The 18,651-nt window shown below is 57.9% G+C and overlaps 3 protein-coding genes across 8 annotated transcripts in view; 2 read left to right on the forward strand and 1 right to left on the reverse strand.

Moving 5' to 3' along the window:
• The window catches only part of INPP5E (inositol polyphosphate-5-phosphatase E), a 15,044-nt gene extending 13,472 nt beyond the window's left edge, over positions 1–1,572 (forward strand). The window contains exons 9-10 of the mRNA XM_004388688.2: positions 686–822; positions 1,311–1,572. Coding sequence (XP_004388745.1) covers positions 686–822; positions 1,311–1,443 — 270 coding nt within the window. The 3' untranslated portion in view covers positions 1,444–1,572. The remainder of the gene's footprint in view (positions 1–685; positions 823–1,310) is intronic.
• Positions 1,573–3,581: 2,009 nt separating this feature from the next.
• Positions 3,582–13,839, reverse strand: PMPCA (peptidase, mitochondrial processing subunit alpha). Its single transcript, XM_004388643.3, has 13 exons — positions 13,766–13,839; positions 12,313–12,515; positions 11,710–11,789; positions 11,187–11,269; positions 9,840–9,934; positions 8,943–9,043; positions 8,024–8,287; positions 7,608–7,700; positions 7,405–7,523; positions 7,192–7,282; positions 6,880–6,942; positions 4,806–4,950; positions 3,582–4,656 (listed from the first exon to the last, which is right to left on the reverse strand). The coding sequence occupies exons 1-13, from the start codon at positions 13,834–13,836 to the stop codon at positions 4,487–4,489; spliced, it is 1,578 nt and encodes a 525-aa protein (XP_004388700.1). The 5' UTR covers positions 13,837–13,839; the 3' UTR covers positions 3,582–4,486.
• Positions 13,840–13,998: 159 nt separating this feature from the next.
• The window catches only part of ENTR1 (endosome associated trafficking regulator 1), a 9,038-nt gene continuing 4,385 nt past the window's right edge, over positions 13,999–18,651 (forward strand). For 3 of the 6 annotated variants that reach the window (XR_002825915.1, XM_004388689.2, XM_023742624.1), the window contains exons 1-5: positions 13,999–14,168; positions 14,377–14,526; positions 15,975–16,043; positions 17,616–17,728; positions 17,977–18,384. Coding sequence is in view for 5 of the 6 variants with exons in the window: in XM_004388689.2 (XP_004388746.1) it covers positions 14,099–14,168; positions 14,377–14,526; positions 15,975–16,043; positions 17,616–17,728; positions 17,977–18,384 (810 nt within the window). In the remaining variant the exon portion in view is untranslated. The remainder of the gene's footprint in view (positions 14,169–14,376; positions 14,527–15,974; positions 16,044–17,615; positions 17,729–17,976; positions 18,385–18,651) is intronic. The other 3 variants (XM_023742621.1, XM_023742622.1, XM_023742623.1) reach the window with 3 other exon arrangements.

The raw sequence follows: 18,651 nt of genomic DNA on the forward strand, positions 1-18,651 counted from the left end.
CACGGTGAGATCCCCTACACGGTGAGATCATCCTACGCTGTGAGATCCCCCTACGCGGTGAGATCCCCTACACGGTGAGATCATCCTACGCTGTGAGATCCCCCTACGCGGTGAGATCCCCTACACGGTGAGATCATTCTACGCAGTGAGATCCCCTACACGGTGAAATCCCAGCAGTTCTCCAGAGAGGCCTGGCATACAGGACACTCCCAGTGGTGAGGCTCATGCTGTCCCCACGAAGACCTGCACCTTGTGCTCCGGCAGCTTCTGTCAGACCCCCCAGAGGGAGCAGGGGTCGCAGCACAGTGCCCCATGGCCGTCTCCTGATTCTCTGCCTGGACCCGAGGCCCAGGGCCTGGGACTGGCTGCTCCTCCAGGTGTAGCTTCCACATCAGTGGGGACTCGGCAACCCCCCCTCCGGATGTCAAGCAGGACCCACAGGGCGGGGCAGGAGCAGGTACTGCCTGCGTCGTCTTCACAGTGCGAGAAAGGACACATTCCTCCCCGGGGACTCGGTGCACGAGCCACAGTGATGGCACGGAGGCCACCCATGGGCCACCGTCACCGAGAGGACCTTGTGGGGCAGCTCCAGGGAAGGGCTCTCAGGGCAGGCCTGGCCAGGGTGTGTCTGGGGACAGGCAGGCACGTGGCTGAGTGACGGGCCCCCGTGTCTGGTCTCCTGCAGGACCGGGTGATGTACAGGAGTCGTCACAAGGACGACATTTGCCCAGTCAAGTACTCCTCTTGCCCCAGCATCCGGACGTCTGACCACCGCCCCGTGTACGGCCTGTTCCGCGTCAGAGTGAGGCCGGGGAGAGACAAGTCAGTGTCCTTCGCACCACCTGCTCTCGGGGTCCTGGCGGGCTCAGCGCCGGGGCGGGGGACATGCGTGCATTTGGGGTGTGTGTGGCCTATGTCATCGGATTCTGGCGGGGAAGACACGGGTGGGACAGGGTAGCCAGCAGCCCACACAGGGCCACGTGGGACAGTTTGAAGTAGCGGCCATGGTGGCTCGCTCAGAGGGCTGACCCTGCCGGAGCTGTGCCCGGGACCTCCCAGCGACGTGGGTCCTTTGGGGGTGGCAGATGGGGGGCAAGGGACAGGTCTCTGCAGTGCCCAGGCCAGGGGGGTGTTGTGGAGAAGTGGGACCTGAGCCCACAAGTGGACAGGGACAGCTCAGAGGGACAAGGGCCGCGGCAGTTCCCAGGGATGGGGTGTGTGCACATGCTGTGGGAGGATGTGCCCAGCGGGCGTCTGAGCCAGCGCCGGGCACTGCAGAGGAGGTGGACCTGATGGTCCTCTCCCCGCAGCATCCCGCTGGCCGCCGGCAAGTTCGACCGGGAACTGTACCTCATAGGGATCAAAAGGCGGATTTCAAAGGAAATTCAGAGACAGCAGGCGCTAAAGAACCAAAACTCCAGTGCCATCTGTACAGTGTCCTGAGCGAGGACTGGAACCCGGAGCAGGAGGCGCTGAGCCTTGTCACTGGAGAGACGAAGAGGCCTCAGCAGCGGTCCGCTGTGGGGTCCGCCGAGCCATCCTGCAGGCTGCCCCCTTCCCACTGAGGCGTTGACACGGAGCAGTGAAGATGGCAGGAGCCGTGGTGTGTCCGTGTCCCAGGAGGGAGGCTGTCCCTGACAACAGTTCACATTCCTGTAACTAAATAAGCCCCTACGTGCTTGTAATGCAGCAATCCCACTGACCCGTTGGACTTACCCTCTATGGGCAGGCTGAGCTTGGGGCCGACGTAGCAGCGTCCCACACTGGGCACCCGGGGGCACACGCTGATCCAGGGTCAGCCCTGCGCCACTAACCTGCTCTGAAGCCAGTGGTGGACAGCCCCCTCTGCGTTCCTGCTTGTCCCCATGCCTGGCACCAGCGTCTTCCAGCCCCTTGGAGTGCCTAGATGCACAGCCTCCAGCAGCCTCCCAGCACCGCCCTACAGCCACACCTGCCACCTCACGGCTACGGCCACGTCTACTCCCGGGACCCACAGGGTGGCAGGGTCAGAGGTGGGCGGCCCGTGAGGCCTCAGAATTCCTTGGGCTTTAGCACCTACCTGAGCTGAGTCAGCATCAGAGGCTGAAGCCAGTCAGCTTCCTAGGACATGACGGCCCCCTGCTAGGCAGTGAGCCTCCCATATTGGGACAAGCAGGAGCCCCATCATAAGCCCCCCGCCCCGCTGAACTTACAAACACCTTCCTCTTCTCTGCCGGGCCTGCCTGGTCCTGTGGGAACGCGCCATGGCTTGGGCGATGCAGACCACTGACCATAACGTCCGCCACAGAGCAACATTAACATTGGTAGCCCATTTCTTTGCCCAAGAAACTGAGGAGCTTGGAGTTGGTGGCCTTGTTAAGCCACCAGGTTCTGGAGTCTCCACTACAGAGGGTTAAAGTGTCCACGTGGTCTTAACCCCACCCCTTAAAAACAATGTCAGCATTGATGTGTTAAAAATCTAGCGGCGTTCAATCTAGTCTTTCAAATTATTTATTTTTCCATATTTATATTTTTAAATAAATGCATCTATTGAATCTTAACTTTTTCTGGCCACAGAGTGAGTCTCAGAAAGAAACCATCTGTGTGCACGCCTGATCTTACAATGTTCTCATTTTTAAAAGGCTGTAAAGGCCAACAATTCGTTTTCGCTACCAGCCTCCAACCACAATTTGATTTGATTCTGCGGCTTTACAGTCAGGTGTTCCCAAGCCAAATGACCCGGCAGTTAAGTGTGAGCTGGGAAACAGTCTTTTCTAGGAAGAACTAGTAAACCATTGTGAAATTAAGTCCATGTCCAGCATCAGCTTCCCGAGCATGGAACGCAGGTTTCCAGCACCTCACACCCAGCCCTCTGATGTGGCACCAGCGCGGGCAGCCATCCCCCTCACAAGAAGACGTGGTTGTTGGCATGATAAAACTGCCCCAGCGAAGGTCATACATCTTGATTCAATCGTGGAATATGTTACACAGATTTTGGTGGCCATGGGGCCTGAGCGGAGGAACAGGAGGCTGGCGTGACCCCGCAGCCCCCTCACAGACGCCCTGTGATGTGAGGTGCGGAGGGCAATGTCGGGGGGGGTCATTACATCCTGTGAATCACTTCCTGGGTCGGAGATTTCAGAGGGGAGGAATCCCACTTGGAAAGTTAAAATCCATGTTAATGCATATTGGCCAGCGCCCATGGAAAACAAGCTGCATGAAAAACCATGACGTGTGAGCACAGGGGCGGCCTTTACAAGATTCACTTTTTCTTGCCCACAGTCTGTCACCCATGGCGGGGAGGGGTTCTATCAGCAACGTCAAGGAGCCAGCTGAGCAGGAGCGCGGAAGGTGGCCCCGAGCGTTGCTGGCAAACGTGACGGCATTTGAGGCGGGGCAGGGTCGCCCTGTGATGAGCCGAGAAGGCCAAGGCCTGGCCGGGGTCTCCAAACGTGGAGACCAGGCAGATAAGGGACAGGGCAGCACCCGAGGTGGCAGTGAGGGCAGAAGCAGAAGCAGAAGCCTGAGATGAGGTCAGCAGGCCTGAGGGTTAGCACCGGCCTGAGCAGGGTGAGGGTCAGTGGGGGCTCTGAAAAGGGTAGTTTGGGTGGAAGGTGGGGTGAGAACCCGAGTGGCCGGAGCTCAAGAGAAAAACTGAAGAAAGTGTAAATTTGTGAGGGCAGGCGAGCTGGGCAGGAAGGGGTGAAGGGCTAGCGGTGTCTGCAGACGCCAAGAGTGCGTGGTCAGTGACTGACATGCTGACGCAGGATGGGATGTGCTCACAGGCCCCTCAGAACCGGGACCAGACACTCGGTGACAGTGACAGGCAGTCAGGCTCTGAGGAACAATTTTCATGTAAAAACAGACACAGCTGCAAAGAATGGTTGTGGGGGATGATTTTGTTTTTACACTTAGATGTTCTCCCCGCTCCCCATAAAAACCATGGCTGAGAACAGCACCGTCTGCAGCTCGGTGGAGGCCGTGATGTCTGACTGGCAGCGGTTTCTGGAATGTCAGTGCAGCTACAAGGTGGTTTAGGAAGCACGTCGACATTTGCCACGACCTTCTCTGAAGTGGAACCGCAGCCCCAAGGAGCTCACTCTCCCTCCTCCCAGCCTGCAGACCGAGGCCCATGCACCTGTGTGCCGACGAGCTGAACCAGGCATGGTGCCAGGTCTGGGGGGCACCCTCCTTCCAGGGCAGTCACAGCAGGCAAGGGGCTTTGGACCTGAAGACCCACGTGGCCCCACACTACGTCCCCCAGAGCCAAGCGGTGGACAGCGAAGAGCAGAGCCCTGGCTCCCGAGAGTCAAGCGGTGATGGGTGACGGGGAGCAGGGCCCGGTTTCCGAGAGCCGAGTGGCGATGCGCGATAGCAAACGCGTTCTGGTTTGCGAGCAGAGCCCCCAGTTGGCACCGTTTTTGAACTCAGGCGGCATCTACACCAAACCAGCACCCCGCGCGGGGCGGGGACGCTCTGCCGCCGGCAGGCCCGCCCCCTCGGGCTGCTACCGGAAAAGCCGGTACGCCCTCGGCAGTCGCCCATCGCGGCTCGACAGGGCCGCCTGGATGTGCTCGTACGTTGGCAGGTCACTCAGGTCGCCCAGGGCGGCCACGGCGGGCTTCCGGCGGAGCATCTTAGAAGCCACTCTCTTGATGTCCTCTGCCGTCACGTTGCCTGGCAGAGAGCAGAGAGAGATCAGGGAAGTCGCCTCCACGCCGTGGTCACCGGGGCCACACCACAGGAGAGCAGCGCTCCGTCCACGTGGGAGCACCCGCACCCCCAGCGTCCGGCAGGCCGAGCAGGAAGGCCCCCACCTCACTCACTGATGAGCGCACACAGCTCGTGGGGCAGCTTCCTGCACCGGGTCGCCAACACCTGCCTCCCAACGTCCTCGAAGATCACGGGCCGGGACTCCAGGTTCATCATGAGCATGGACATCAGCTGCGTCTTGGCTCGCTCCAGCTCCACCTGGGGGTTTCAGGGACCACGTTCACAGCTCGGTTCACAGCGGCTCCTCACAGCCGCCACAATGGACGCTAGAGGCATCCCTGAGGCCACCTGCAGACGCGTCCAGCTGGCAGTGACAGCAAAGTGTCCTGTGAGAGTGCGTCTCCTCACCCGACGCTGGAAGGGAGGCAAGGCCAGTGCCGGGGCTCCCAGGCCCAGCTGACACGAAGCCAGCAGCGTCCCCGCCTTCACACTTCCTGGGCGAGGCCTGGGGCCTTCACCAGGTACAACAGAGAAACGTTTACCATTTCAAATGTGAAATGCTGAACTCCCAAGCTCCACAATCACCAAGAAAAGCTAATCCCACTCAGCCCCTGGCACTCCACCCCTCGAGCTGCAGACCAGACATGACGTTTAAAACCTCACGGCCCCAGCAAATTCTCTCTCTGAAGCTCGCCCTGTAAGGGTCCAGAAGGGGACCCAGGGCAGCCAATCCTGACCGTCCAACGCAGTTTGACACGCTGCTACTGAGGTGCCAACTACTTATTAAAACAGGTCTTTTTTACTTCTTCCAACTTTAGGCAGAAAGTACTTCAAATCGATGCCAAATTGAGCTGCACGTTGATGCAGCGCTGTTTTTCCAGCAGGACACCAGTGGAACCAGAGTTCCAATTTGTAAACACGTTTTCATTTTCAAATATTTCTACTTTATCTGATTAAAAAAAAGGAACGTGTGATCATGCAGGAAAGAATGCAGAAAAAAAGATCTAAACGCAGAAGCACACAACCCAGCACCAAGAGGCACACGATTCAAGGTGGGGCTTGCTGCCTCCTGCTTTCTGCATCTGTGTGTGTGTGTGTACACGTGCAGTGGATGTAATTTCTCTGTGCCAGGTCTGGTGCAGGAAGGCATTCATCCACGTGGCTGCTGTGAACTGTGTCCCCAAAATGCGTGTCCACTTGGATGGCCATGGTTCCCAACAATGTATGGTTGTCCACCACCTTGTGATCTAACGTGTTATTCTACGTACTGGAGATCCTACCTCTATACTAACGAGGCAGGATTAGAGGCAGCTATGCTAATAAGGCAGGACTCAATCTACAGAATAACGTTGTATCTTGAGTCAGTCTCTTTTGAGATATACAAGAAAAAAGCGAGCACAGAGAACGACCTCATACCACCAAGCAAGAAGAGCCAGGATCAGAGCGCATCCTTTGGACCCGGGGTCCCTGCGCTGAGGAGCTCCTAGACCAGGGGAAAATTAAGGACAAGGACCTTCCCCCAGAGCTGACAGAGAGGAAAGCCTTCCCCTGGAGCTGGCCCCCTGAATTCAGACTTCTAGCCTTCTAGACTGTGAGAGGATAAATCTGTCAGTTGAAGCTGTCCACTCATGCTATTTCTGTGATAGCAGCACCGGGTGACGAACACAGCGCAGCTCACCGCCTCGTGCTGCCCATGTGTGCGTGCGGCGGGTGTCGTTTCTCTATCTGGACCAGATCTGGTCCAGGGAGGCGTCAAACAGTAAGAGATGAGGAAACAAGAGGCACCCAGATCCAGACATAAGACGGAGCTGGGAGCAGGCTGGCAAGGCTCAGGGCAGCGCTGCTCTGGGCCATGCCGTGCGGGCGGCGGTGTAATAGTTCAGCAAAGACGAGAGCAGAAGAATGAAGACAGAGATGGGTGCCCTGGGGCAGTGCAGTGCAGGGAGGAAAGTGGGGGCTCCCCAGGTGACAGGTCGGCCACGTGCTATGCTGCTGGTGACGTCTGGCACCCATCACTCCCCGGCCACGTCATCCTGGCTGTGACCTGGTGCTGGGGGCACAGTAGCTGGGGCCAGCGTGTCCCCTCAACACCGCTGCAGCAGCACCCGCACGGCCAGCACTGCACCGCGGCCCCCACCCGTCAGAGGCCGCAGGGGAGCACTGAGAACGGCCCCATGTGCTACTCACCACGTCCACAGCTCCACCCATTAAAATAAACTCCTTCGTGATGATTTCCACCATTTCACGAACCTGTGAGCAAGAATGTGTAGGTGAGAAACGCACCCCATGACCAAGAATGGCGTCTCGGCCCCAGGCAGCGAGAGCCGGGAGGCTTTCCTGAAGGAGCCAAGAGCAGTTTCCTGCTCTGAGACACGAGCTGCGTCTAGATCTGCGGCCCCAGTGCGACCCATGTGGCGTCTTCTGGGGTGACTAACAGACGCGCCTGTGGTGGAGGGTCAGACGGAGAGCCCGGGGAGCAGGCGGCAGCCCCACCCTCACCTGCCGAGGGTCTGCACTGGCGTGGATGCACAGGAGGCCCGTGTCCTCGTAGCTGTGGTGATAGGACGTGGCGTTGTACATCCAGTGGTGCCTGGAGGGAGGACAGGGTGCTGAGGCACGGCCACTTGCGGGGCAGCTGGCAGGCGGCACCACAGTCCAAAGACACCGTGCGGCCCGGTGACCAAGGACGGTCCTCAGCAGCCCCCAGCCCACCTGTTGAGCACATTGAGGTAGAGCCGGGTGAACATGCCCTTCCCGGGCCCGCCAGCTGAGAAGGAGCCGCCCCCGCCCATCATCATGTTCAGCACCGCAAAGGGGATGAAGTCTTCCTCCTACGGAAGATGTGCAGCAGGGCTCGGCGAGCGTCCAGCCGCCACGTGGGCGGGCCGCCATGGGACCCCGCGCCCGGCACTTACCAGAAAGGAGCAGCTCTCCAGGCCCACCATGACATGTGTGAGCTCCGGGATCGGGGTGGGGCCCAGGCTGGCGCTGGACATGTCTCGTTCCAGCTGTGACAAGAATGACAGGCACGCGCGGCCCCAGTGAGAGCAGCCAGGCTGTGCGCTCGGCCGACCAGAAGGCCTCACGGCTGCTCAGACGGGAACATACGCCAACGGTGGCAGGGCCCCACCGGGGTGGGCCATCCTAGCTCTGCACCGACACGGAGCTCACGCCCAGCTCACCCTGCAGCCTTCCCAAGAGGGAGCGCGCCCCGTACTGCTGTGCGACTGACCGCACGAGCGTGGGAACACTTGATACCTCAGAGCAACGCAAAGATGCACGGACGGAAGTCAGGAGAGGCGCTGCCAGCGCCACGCTCCCCCCAAGTTACCTTGACGATGCCCCCAGTGTACTGCGCCACCGATCTGTCGATGTCCACGGCCTTCTGGTCCCCCCAGGCCGGCCGGGTGCCCAGGAGGTGCTTCCGCGCGCTCTGGACCAGGTGCTCGTGCTCGACGCCCACCCCGGCCAGCACCATGCGGTCAGGCGTGTAGTAGTTCCGCAGGTAGGCGTGCAGGACCTGCCGGTCGATCTTCGTGATGTTTTCTGGGGGACAGAAGCGGTGCAGGCCCACTGTGTTTCCCCGGTAAGCAGCCTGAGGGAGAAGGGAAGTAATAACCACGAGTGAGTGCAGAGAACCTGGCCCCGTTTCCTCGCTGACAGTGGGGCCCACGGCACAGATCCTACAGGCCTGTCACCTTACCTATGGTCCCGCACTCACAACTTTGTGCGTATCAGTGGAAACTGTAAAAACCTACCTCTCCAGAATGAAATCTCTACGTAGCACAAATGTTCTGCACGTGACTATGAACCTAAAGGTTGGCGATTCAAACCCACCCAGTGGTGCTGCAGAAGAAAGCCCTGGCAATCTGCTTCCATAAAGACTGCAGTCAGGAAACCCCTATGGAGCATTTCTACTCTGTGACACGTGGGGTCAGCGTGGGTCGGAATCGACTCGACAGCAACTGACAACAGTGAGCCCCAGAACGAAAACCCACGAGAGTGAAACAGAAAGGTCACTTCATAGAGCGACAGAGATCCCGTTACTCCAATTTTCCAGACCTACGTAAACAACAAATTCAGAACTAAGCACATTCTGTAAATACCCATAACCTGTGAGAATGACATCGGGGGGCAAACAGCCCCTCACGTTACTGCCCATGGCTGGGGGGCCCTTTCTGAGTTCTCTGGCACTTCACGTGCTCCTACAGTTACGGCCCAAGCGGGGCGGGGGCGCGTCCGTGCCTCACCTCATGAATCATCTCGGTGAGCAGCGGCTCCGGGTCCGGCCTCATGTTGAGGTCCTCCAGCTCAAACTGCACAGCCAGCCGCGTCCTCTCTACCTCTTCATCTGTAAGACAGCCGGGGACACGGGCTCAGCCTGCACCTCCAGAGCCAGCGACAGCACTGATCCCGCGTCGCCGGGCCGGGGCTGAGCGCGGCCTGCCGGCCCTGACCGTGGCCGCTGGGTGTGAACACGGTGTGTACCTCCATCCCCAGAGCATCACACGCTCCAGGAACAGACCCGCAGGGAGCACCTGGGTGAGCGAGGGGGAGCGCCGGAGCCAGCAGGAACCCGGGGGAGTCGGACCCTCAGTCCTGGCTCCACCACGAAGTGGCCCATGCCCGGCCCGAGCCTCAGCGTCCGCATCTGCAAGGCACCGGCGGCACCTGAGCCACCCGTCCCGGCGCTGCTGTGCGGTTCTGACAGTGGCCTCGCGAGGCGCTCAACCAGCACAGCGCCAGACAAACGTCAGAGTGACGTCTCATCACCCGGCTGCGACAGCGAGTGCCCCAGAGGGCTGCGGAGCCCAGGCCAGGCCTCCAGGACCCAGTGAGCCCCAGACATCCCGCCACTGCAGGGCCAGGCTGGGCAGTGGACAAGTGGGAGCGTCAGCAGTGTGGCCATCAGGAACAGACTGGCGTCCCCAGGAGATCAGAGGACACAGAGGGCTCAGGGTGGAGAGCTCTCTAACACATAAAGGGCGTTGCCCACCATTGGAGGCGTTTCCAGTGGCATCACGCCGACCGTCGCTGCGGGGTTTTCACCGTTAGCAAACCCAGACCTCCAGCGACGTGACTGACTGCTCACGTGTGCAGCATTCCCACCCACCGTCCCTGATGCCACCCCCAGGCCTCGGCCACACCTGTCAGCCTGGGCTGCAGGACCACGTCCGCCAGCAAGCCCACCACAGTGTCCAAGCCCTTAGCATCAGCAGACACCGCGTACATGGTGGTGTCCCTAAAAGAGAAGAGACAGCGCGGCACTGAGCTCAGCCACGGCAGCCAGGCCCTCCTCCGGCCACACACCTGTGGGTGTTTCTCGTCGCCTTCTGTCAAGGAGCAGCCTGCAGCCCTACCGCGTGAGCCCCCAGCAGGCGGGAGCGCCGCCGGACACAGCGGAGAACCCGGGGAAGAGCAGTCCTGACGGAGGGCCTGGCACCAGCGCCTCTCAGAATGTGCACCGACTGACGGACACGCGGGTGCCGGCCTTGGGGGCGCAGGGCAGACGGCTCTCTCTGAAGGAGCGCGTTCCTCAGCCGCAGAGTGCTGACTCATAGCACACAACACTGGGTGACCAGAAGCTCACAGCTGAGCTGCTCAGGAAAGGCGCACCCACATCCTGACCACAGGACCATCTGGGACCGAGGATGGCCAGCACAAAGTCGCAAAGGACAGCACCGCCGACTTCACAGAGGGTCTGAGCGGGACGTGGTGCTGGGGAGGCGACCGCTGTGTGGGGGGCTGTGGGACCCCAAGGGTCTCGAGAACGGCAGGAATGGAGGCTTGCGCTGAGTCGGTGTCTGAGTCAGCACAGCAGGAAGCACTCCCTGGGGGAGAGGGGCCCCTGGGACCAGAACTGGAGGGCCGGACCCATGAGGTCAGGAGTCTAGACTTGACTCACCGGCAGCCAGGAGCCAGGGGTTTGGAACAGACCTTGTCTGCAGTGCGAATACATTGCCTCCATGCTAGCTTTAATTCTTAGCACCTGCACACAGAGACCAGTCTCTTCTCCCTCATCCCCCACCGCATCTGTGCTCCAGCTACACAGGGGCCCCTCGCTGCCGCAGCCAGACCCCCGCCTCTCCCGGCTCGGAGCCACTGCACCTGCTGTTCCCGCACCTGGACTGCCCCCTCCTCTTCCTGCCTGCAAGCCCCTTCAGGACCAGCTCCAACGTCACGTCTCCTGTTACCGCCTTCCCGAGCCCAGGGAGGGTCAGTGCGAGGCCTCGGGCTCCCGCCACCCTGGCGTTCATGATCTCCCCTGGGGTGCAGCCCTTGGCCCTATTTATGAGCATCTCGGGAGCAGGATCTGCTCGGTGTCCCCAGTGCCAGCTACAGTCGGCCGACCGCACGGGGAAGCAGCCCTCTGGGTGCCCACCCACTTCTGCTTGGCCCATCCAGGCCAGAGCTCGCTTCTTCGAGGGACTCTGAAAGGGGGAGCGAGGCAGTTTCACAGGGGTGCAAACAGGCCCTCCTGGAACAGCGGTTACCTTGATGTCTGGCAGTCACAGATACCCCCGTGCTTCTCCAAGGCAAGCAGAATTTCATCCTTGCTGCCAAATCGAGCAGTAGACTAGTAAAAATAAATAAGAAAACCTAAATGAGCTATTTAAAACAACCACTAAAAACACAGAACAATACAGGAAGAAAAAACTCATTGCCGTCAAGTCGATTCTGACTCATAGTGACCCTATGGGACAGAGTAGAACTGCCTCAGAGAGTTTCCAAGGAACAGCTGGTGGATTTGAACTGCCAACCTTTTGGTTAGCAGCCGAGCTCTTAACTACAGCGCCACGAGGGCTCCAAAATACAGGAAATACAGCTAAAACTCAGGAAATAAAACATTTACTTTTGCTTTCAAAATCCAACAAAAACAATTATCTTTTAATACAAAAGTGTTTTATGAACGTTAATTTAGCAACTCAATTATTCCCCGAATCATAACAATTCTAAAAAAGAAACCCGAAAGCCCCTTCTCAAGTACAGCCTCAAAACGACAAATTGGATGCTGACCGAAAACGCCAATTTTTCCAAAAAGTGAGCAATTCCACTAAGATATTTTGCTTCGTATCTTGATCCTGAATTAATAAGAACTACAAATAAAAAGAAAATTGACAGGTTAAATCAAATGTTCAAAAACAGAAGAATTCATCAAAAGAAACCTCTTTAAATCATGGCTATGACTTGATGAGCAAAGTTACTTGCACAGAGGTAATGGACAGATCATCTGGATTGTGACGATGGCTTCACAGAGGTACACGTGGCAACGTTTATTACACCGTACACTTTAAATGTGCACAGCTTACTGAATGCCACTCATACCTCAACAGAGCTCTTAGACAAGGGTTAGTGTTTACTTTATGTTTTCCAGTGATACGAATAGCAAATACGTTTGTGCTAGAATTGTATAAAGGCAGCAAAAGAGAAAAAACCCACCTTAAATGCCACCCCCAAAATGACCACTGTTCATATCCTGGTCACTAAGCTTTCAGGTTTTACCACGTTTCTGCTCAGAGTACAGTTCATAGTTGATAAGCCAACTACAACCGAGAGTCCACGGAGGCACATGCAGGTGAAAACAAGTGAGACCACTTGACACCTGCCGGCAATACTTACTTCCTACGGTGCAAAACTGCCCAAACTTATTTTGGGATGCTACGCGAAGCCCATTATCCAGTGTGGTGACTTTAGTTTCAAACTTTTCCTGTCCATCAACCGTAGCAAAAACAGGCTTGGGTACGCCAGGTAAGGGAGAAGAGAGGGGGATGTTGGGATAGGCACTGCCACTACTGAACGGCCTGTACGTGGGGGGTCCGGACCTGCAGCAGAGACAGTGGCCTGGTTACAATCTTCCAGCAACACCATGATGAGCACTCTACTTGATTCAGCTCCCTTCTGTCTGCACTGAAAGGCCAGGAGCTCCTTCTAAAGGACTGGTTTCTGCATCCCTCCCCCACCAGGTTCCCATGCAGCAGAGTGGTCAGGAGCACCCTCCCAGCACGATCCCAGCCCAGCCTGAAGCTGATGAAGCTCTACGGGTCTCACTTCCTTCTCTGTAAAACAGGGCTAACGAAGGCGATTCACCTGGAGGATTGTTGTGAGGGTTAACTGAGTCTGTTTGCCCCTATAAAGCACTTAGAACACCGCCACAGCCTCGCTGAGCGCTGGATGGAACTGGTCTGGAAGGCCCTTTGGGACCTGGCCTCAGCCTCCTTCTCCAAGTTCATTTCCTAGGCACCCCCCCCCCCTTCCATTCACATAGGCCTTCCGGTCAATTCCCAGACGGCAGAGATGCTCTGGGCTGCCTTGCTCCCCCTGTGCTCTTCACATGGTTGATCCTTCCCTCCTGCTTCATCTCGAAGCTTAATCGTTCTTTCTGGTTAGTCTCTCCTGTTATTTTCCATTACTGAACCCTGCTTACTTTCTTCACAACGCTTATAGCTTGCTGATATATATCCTATTGTCTGTACCCCTTTGCAGAGCACAGCTGTCTCCGTTTATCATTGTATCCCCGCATCTAGCACAGTGCTTGGCATACAGTAGGCGCTCAATACATATTTGTTGCCTGAGTGAACGTGCCAGTGTGGAAGCCAGGCCACTGGGCAGGAGGAGCGGTGCGAACGGGGAGTTCTTAGCGGTCAGATGCCAATCGGCGATGGCATACAGCGCAGGAGTCAAGGGCATAGACTCTGGTTTCAGACAGAAGCCTGGCTCTGCGGGTCTAGATGAGCTGAGGCCGCCGCTGGCTCGGCCTCACAGAGGGACACGCGGCGGTAAAGGGGCAGAGGCAGAAATGGCGCGACCTCGGACAAACCCCGTCGGCCCAAGAGGGGAAGGAGAGAGGGCACCCAGGAGCCGGGGAGAGGAGGGGCGGATGGGTCTCGGGGTCCGGGTTCGAGGCGCGAAGCAGGGGGGCGCTCCCGACACCTCGGGAAGTAAGCCGATGTCGCCAAGTCCAAGCCCGCCCAACCGGCGTCGACTCTGGGCGGGCAGAAATCCAAGACGAAGCCTCCGGAAAGACTCGAGCTGCGCCGGCCCCAGTCCGACCCCCCACTTGCCGCCGGCTCACCTCAGCCGCGAGCGGCCCCAAGACCCCGACCCTCGCAGCAGCCGCCTCACTGCCAACACCGTCGCCGCCATCTTGTTTCTCCGCCCACCGCTTCTGGCGTCATCTCCGCTTCCGCCTTCGGCGCCCCGCCCCCCCGGCGTCGGCCCTCGCGGCTCGGGCGCGCGCTTCCGGTGGTCGGAGCGGAAGCCGCGACGAGAGGCTCGGAGGAGCGGCGGCGGCGGCCGAGCGGCGGGCGATTGGGGCGGGCGAGCCGGGCCGCGGCCCGGACGGGGCCGAGACCATGGAGCCGCCGCTGCCGGGCTAGAGAGGTCCAGCCCCGCTGGGCCCGCGGGGATGGCGGGCTACGCGCGCCGCCCGGGCGTCACTCCGTTGTCCCGAGCCCGGAGCCTCGTCATTCCGGACGGTGAGCGGGGCTGGCGGAGGGCCGGGGGCCGGGAGGTCGGGGAGCGGCTGGGCCCGGGTTCGAGCCCCGGACCGCGCGTCCTCCCGTGCGGCGCGGCGCCCTCGTAGAGGTATGAGGAGCCCGCCCGCCGCTCGTGGCCGAGGGCCGGGTGAGCCTCGCCGAGCGCCCGCGCCGGCACCCGGTGAGTCGCTCTTATTGTTACTTTCAGCTCCAGCGTTCTATGAGCGCCGGTCTTGTCTCCCCCAGCTAGACTGTGAGCGCCCCCATGGCGGGGACCTGGACTCCCACTTCTTCGGCATTCGGCCGACGTTTATGTGTTATGTGCCCAGTCCGGTGCTAGCTTCCGTGGGAGACACAGGTGAGAGACGAGGGCGCCGGCCGCAGGGACCTCCCAGTTCCTGTAGGCACTGCCTGTAGGTTCCTCCGTTAATTCATCCGCTTGCTCGACAATGAGTACAGCACCCCTGGGTGCCGGGCACTGGAGACAGGTGGAGAGCGGCCACACGCGCTAGGAGCTCACAGTCTAGCCTTGGGGGGGCCAACCCAGACAGACAATGCCAACTCGGGATGGTGAGTGCTGGGGCAGGTGTGCTTGGCAGGGACACAGGTGGAGAGGTAGCCTTCGTCCCCGAGCCGGTGACGGGAGTTGGATGCTGTGTCCTGCCTCTGGACAGATGGAGGTCTTCCACATTGTGCTGGAGCACGCGCTGCCCCACCCCCGGGTACACAGAGTGTTTTGATGGGATTGAGAGACCCTGTTGCTATGAGTCGGAATCGACTTGAAGGCAGTTGGTTTGGTTTTTTGGTTTTGGTAGGTCCGTGAGGGGCCCTGGTGGCACAGTGGTTAAAGCTACGGCTGCTAACCAAAAGGTCATCAGTTCGAATCTACCAGCTGCTCCTTGGAATCTCTAGGGAGCAGTTCAACTCTGTCCTATAGGGTCACTGTGAGTCAAAATCGACTCGACGGCAACCGGTTTGGTTTGGTTTTTCGGGTAGCTCCCTGAAGGAGTCCAGGTGGTTCAGTGGTTAAGTGCTTGGCTGCTAACTGGAAAGTTGGCAATTCAAACCCACCAGCCCCTCCGTGGGAGAGAGATGTAGCCGGGTGCTTCTGTAAAGATTACAGCCTTGGAAACCCAGTGGGGCAGTTCTCTGTCCTGTAGGGTCACTGTGAGTCAGAATCCACTTGACGGCAGCAAGTTTATAGGTGGGTCTCTGAAGGAGCCCTGGTGGCACAGTGGTGAAAGCACATGGCTGCTAACCGAAAGGTCGGCAGTTGGAACCCACTAGTGGCTCTGTGGGAGAAAGACCTACTGATCTGCTTCCATAAAGGTTACAGTCTTGGAAACTCTCTGGGGCAGTTCTACTCTGTCCTATAGAGTTGCTATGAGTTGGAATCAACTCCACGGCAATGAGTTTTTACAGGTAGGTCCCTGGGTGGCAAATGGTTTACGCTTGACTAGTAAGCTTAAAGTTGATGGCACCACCATTGAAAACCCCGTGGAGCACGGTTCTCTGTAGCACACGGGGTCACTACGAGTTGGAATCAACTCAATGGTTTTGAGGCTAATGGCAGCACACAAGGACATTCAGGCGGTATCACAAGACAGACCCTGGCTGGAAGTGCAGACGTCAGGGCCCACTCGCTCCCATGGAAGTCAGTCTCCAGGGTCAGGGCCTGGGGCATCTGTTTGCACAAAGCCCTTCGGGCAGTGAGGACCACTGCAGTAGAGACTACACGTCAGAAAGACAAGCCAAGTGATGACGGTGGTTCCCGTGATCGCAGTGGGTGACGGTGTCTCTTTACAGATTTTGGCTGTGGAAAGGGGAGAGGCACTAAGGAAAGTCCACCGGGAGCCCACGAGACATGCTTCGGAGGTAGAGTAGCTCGGTGATCCTTCCTTTTTCTCTCTGTGCAGCCCACCGTGCTGGGCACCTGCGAGGGGTGGGGCTGTTGGTTTGGCGGGAGGTAAGTGGTGCCCCTGGAGCCGGGAGGAGCAGGTGGGGTGGTGTCCCCAGGACTGAGTCCTGACTCGGGTAGAGTGAAGGCTGCAAGGGCAGGAGGGCCCAAGGTGGAGGATGCAGGCCCCGGAGTCAAGTGGGGCGAGTCACCCTGAAGGGCGCGGGGGCTGGGGTCCACGGAGCTCAGGTTTTTTCTCCTGGTCCACAGGAGATGTTTATTGGACGTGACAGAACAATACAGCTAGTGTTAAACCCAACCACAGAGAACAAAAGGATTAAAAAATTTGTACAACACATACAGAAAAATAGGGTATCCGCTGTGACAACTATGCAGTCCAAAATAATGGTTCTAAAATTACTTGTTAAAACAGCATGAAAGCAGAAAGATATTAGTAGTGACAAAGTGCATAAAACCTTCAAGTTTTGAGCAAATTAATATGCTAGGCAATTTTTCTAGTAACGAATGATTTTTTATTTCTTGTTTACAGTCTGCTCAGAACATCTTTATACCAACAGGGTAGGCAGAAGGCTTGGGTTTAATATCGATCAGACAATGTTAGCGTAAGCTTCCACAACTAAAGGTAGGGTATTGTTTTCCTCTGAGCTGGCAAAGTGACTATAGTAACATTGGCTCTTTGTCTGAATTGAGAATTTTATTCGAATAAGGTCCACATGCCTTCCAGGTAGGTCCATATTTTTCTGTATCATGTAAATGGCTTGATCCATTTAAATAATAAACCGTACAGTGTGTGAGAGTTTTTATTATATGATAAACGATATGGTCCAGGTTTAGCAACTTCATAGGCTAAAAAAGTTTCTTAAAAAGTAGTTTTATGAATGCAGAGTATATCATAAGAGTAACTGCTGGTGTTTAAGAAGATGTGTCGTGCAATTGTAGGTACCATGTGCTGTTGGCAAAGCATTATTGTTTGTGTAAAGTGTGAAAACAACTGTGTAAAAGCCTTCTGCCCTGCGGTGACTGAGCACAGACCTTGGCACGTGGCAGGTGCTCAGTAACTCCCCAGGCACCGAGGGGCCGTGCGTGGCTGGTTTGGCCTGGGAGGGGGAGTCTCAGGCGCAGCTAGGCCAAAAAGGATGGGGGCCAGCCGTGCGTCCCAAACTTGGCACACCTGAGGGGCTTATAAAATCCCGGCTCTCAGGTGGCCCACACACCAGTGAACTCTGAAGGCCTTGCTTGCCCAGGGGAGGGAAGCAGGCAGGCAGGTGCTGGTATTTTGAACACCCCAGGTCTTGCAGCTCAGCGCGGGGCTGAGGGGCCTGAGAAGGGAAGGCGGGGGGTCTAGCACATGCAGGTGTTGCCATGTGTCGTCACGTTCCCGTCGGCCTGCCCCTTCCCTGGTGTCCCCAGGCTGTTGTGGGGTGAGGACAGTGGCTTCCCCGTCTCAGGTACGGCGTGTCCTGGAAAGCGACGTCAGTCGTAAAGTCAGCAGGATTTACACGTTTGTCCGGGTGTTGTTGCTGTTTCAGATGATAAAGTTGAGCTTGAAGAGGCAAATCCATTTTCCTTTAAAGAGTTTCTGAAAACCAAGAATCTCGGCCTGTCTAAAGAGGACACACCCAGCAGTAGGATTTACGCAAAGGTAACTCTGGCACACTTGAGGACCTAGAGGCTGGCCCTGCATTGGTTTCTGACACGTGGTGTCCGTGAGGAGTCTGGGCAGCACTGGGCAGAGCAGAGGGCAGTGCCAGTGGTGAGGTCAGTGGGGTGAGAGGGAAAGCTGTCTGGACCTTTCCACGCTCCTGTCCTTTTCTCATGCTCCAACATCAAGTGTAGAAAGAGGCACAGAGTTGCTACCCGTCGGCAGCTTGACACCTGCTTTCTCCCCAGGAGGCCCCGCGGCACTCCCTGGGACTCGAACATAGCCCCCCAAGCGCCCAGACCATGGGGTATGGCCTGGAGTACCCACAGCCGTTCTTCGAGGATCCGACGGGGGCTGGTGACCTCCTGGATGAGGACGAGGATGACGCGTGGACCGGGACCTACCTGCCATCTGCAGTGGAGCAGACTGAGTCCCTGAGGGCCGCCAGCACGTCACCCTGCAGCACGTATGTGTCCTTCTTCTCCGGCCCATCGGAGCTGGCGGGGCCGGAGTCTCTGCCCCCGTGGACTCTGAGCGACACGGACTCCCGAATTTCTCCGGCGTCTCCGGGGAGTAGTCCCAACCCAGACTTTGCTGCCCACGGGGAGTCCCTGGGAGACCGGCACCTTCGGACGCTGCAGATAAGTTACGAAGCAGTAAGTGGGCGGTGCCTTGCCACCGGGTGGGCCGTGCGTCCAAGCGGTTTCTCTGGCAGGAGCCTGGCGTGATCCTGCTTTCCCGGGGTCAAGCGTTTTGACTCAAGGACGAGACGGTTTGCTGCCAACAGCCTCTTACAGAATTTCCCCGTGACGCCTTCCCCTCACGTTCGCCTCCATGGCGCATGTGAGCGTGACCGACTGCCGCCTGTGACCCTCAGAACGGGGTCGGCTGGAGCCACCAGCTCAGGGACCCTTAAAGGGCTA

This window comes from Trichechus manatus, unplaced genomic scaffold, assembly GCF_000243295.1.
Source record: "Trichechus manatus latirostris isolate Lorelei unplaced genomic scaffold, TriManLat1.0 scaffold00214, whole genome shotgun sequence".
NCBI classification, from domain to species: Eukaryota; Metazoa; Chordata; class Mammalia; order Sirenia; family Trichechidae; genus Trichechus; species Trichechus manatus.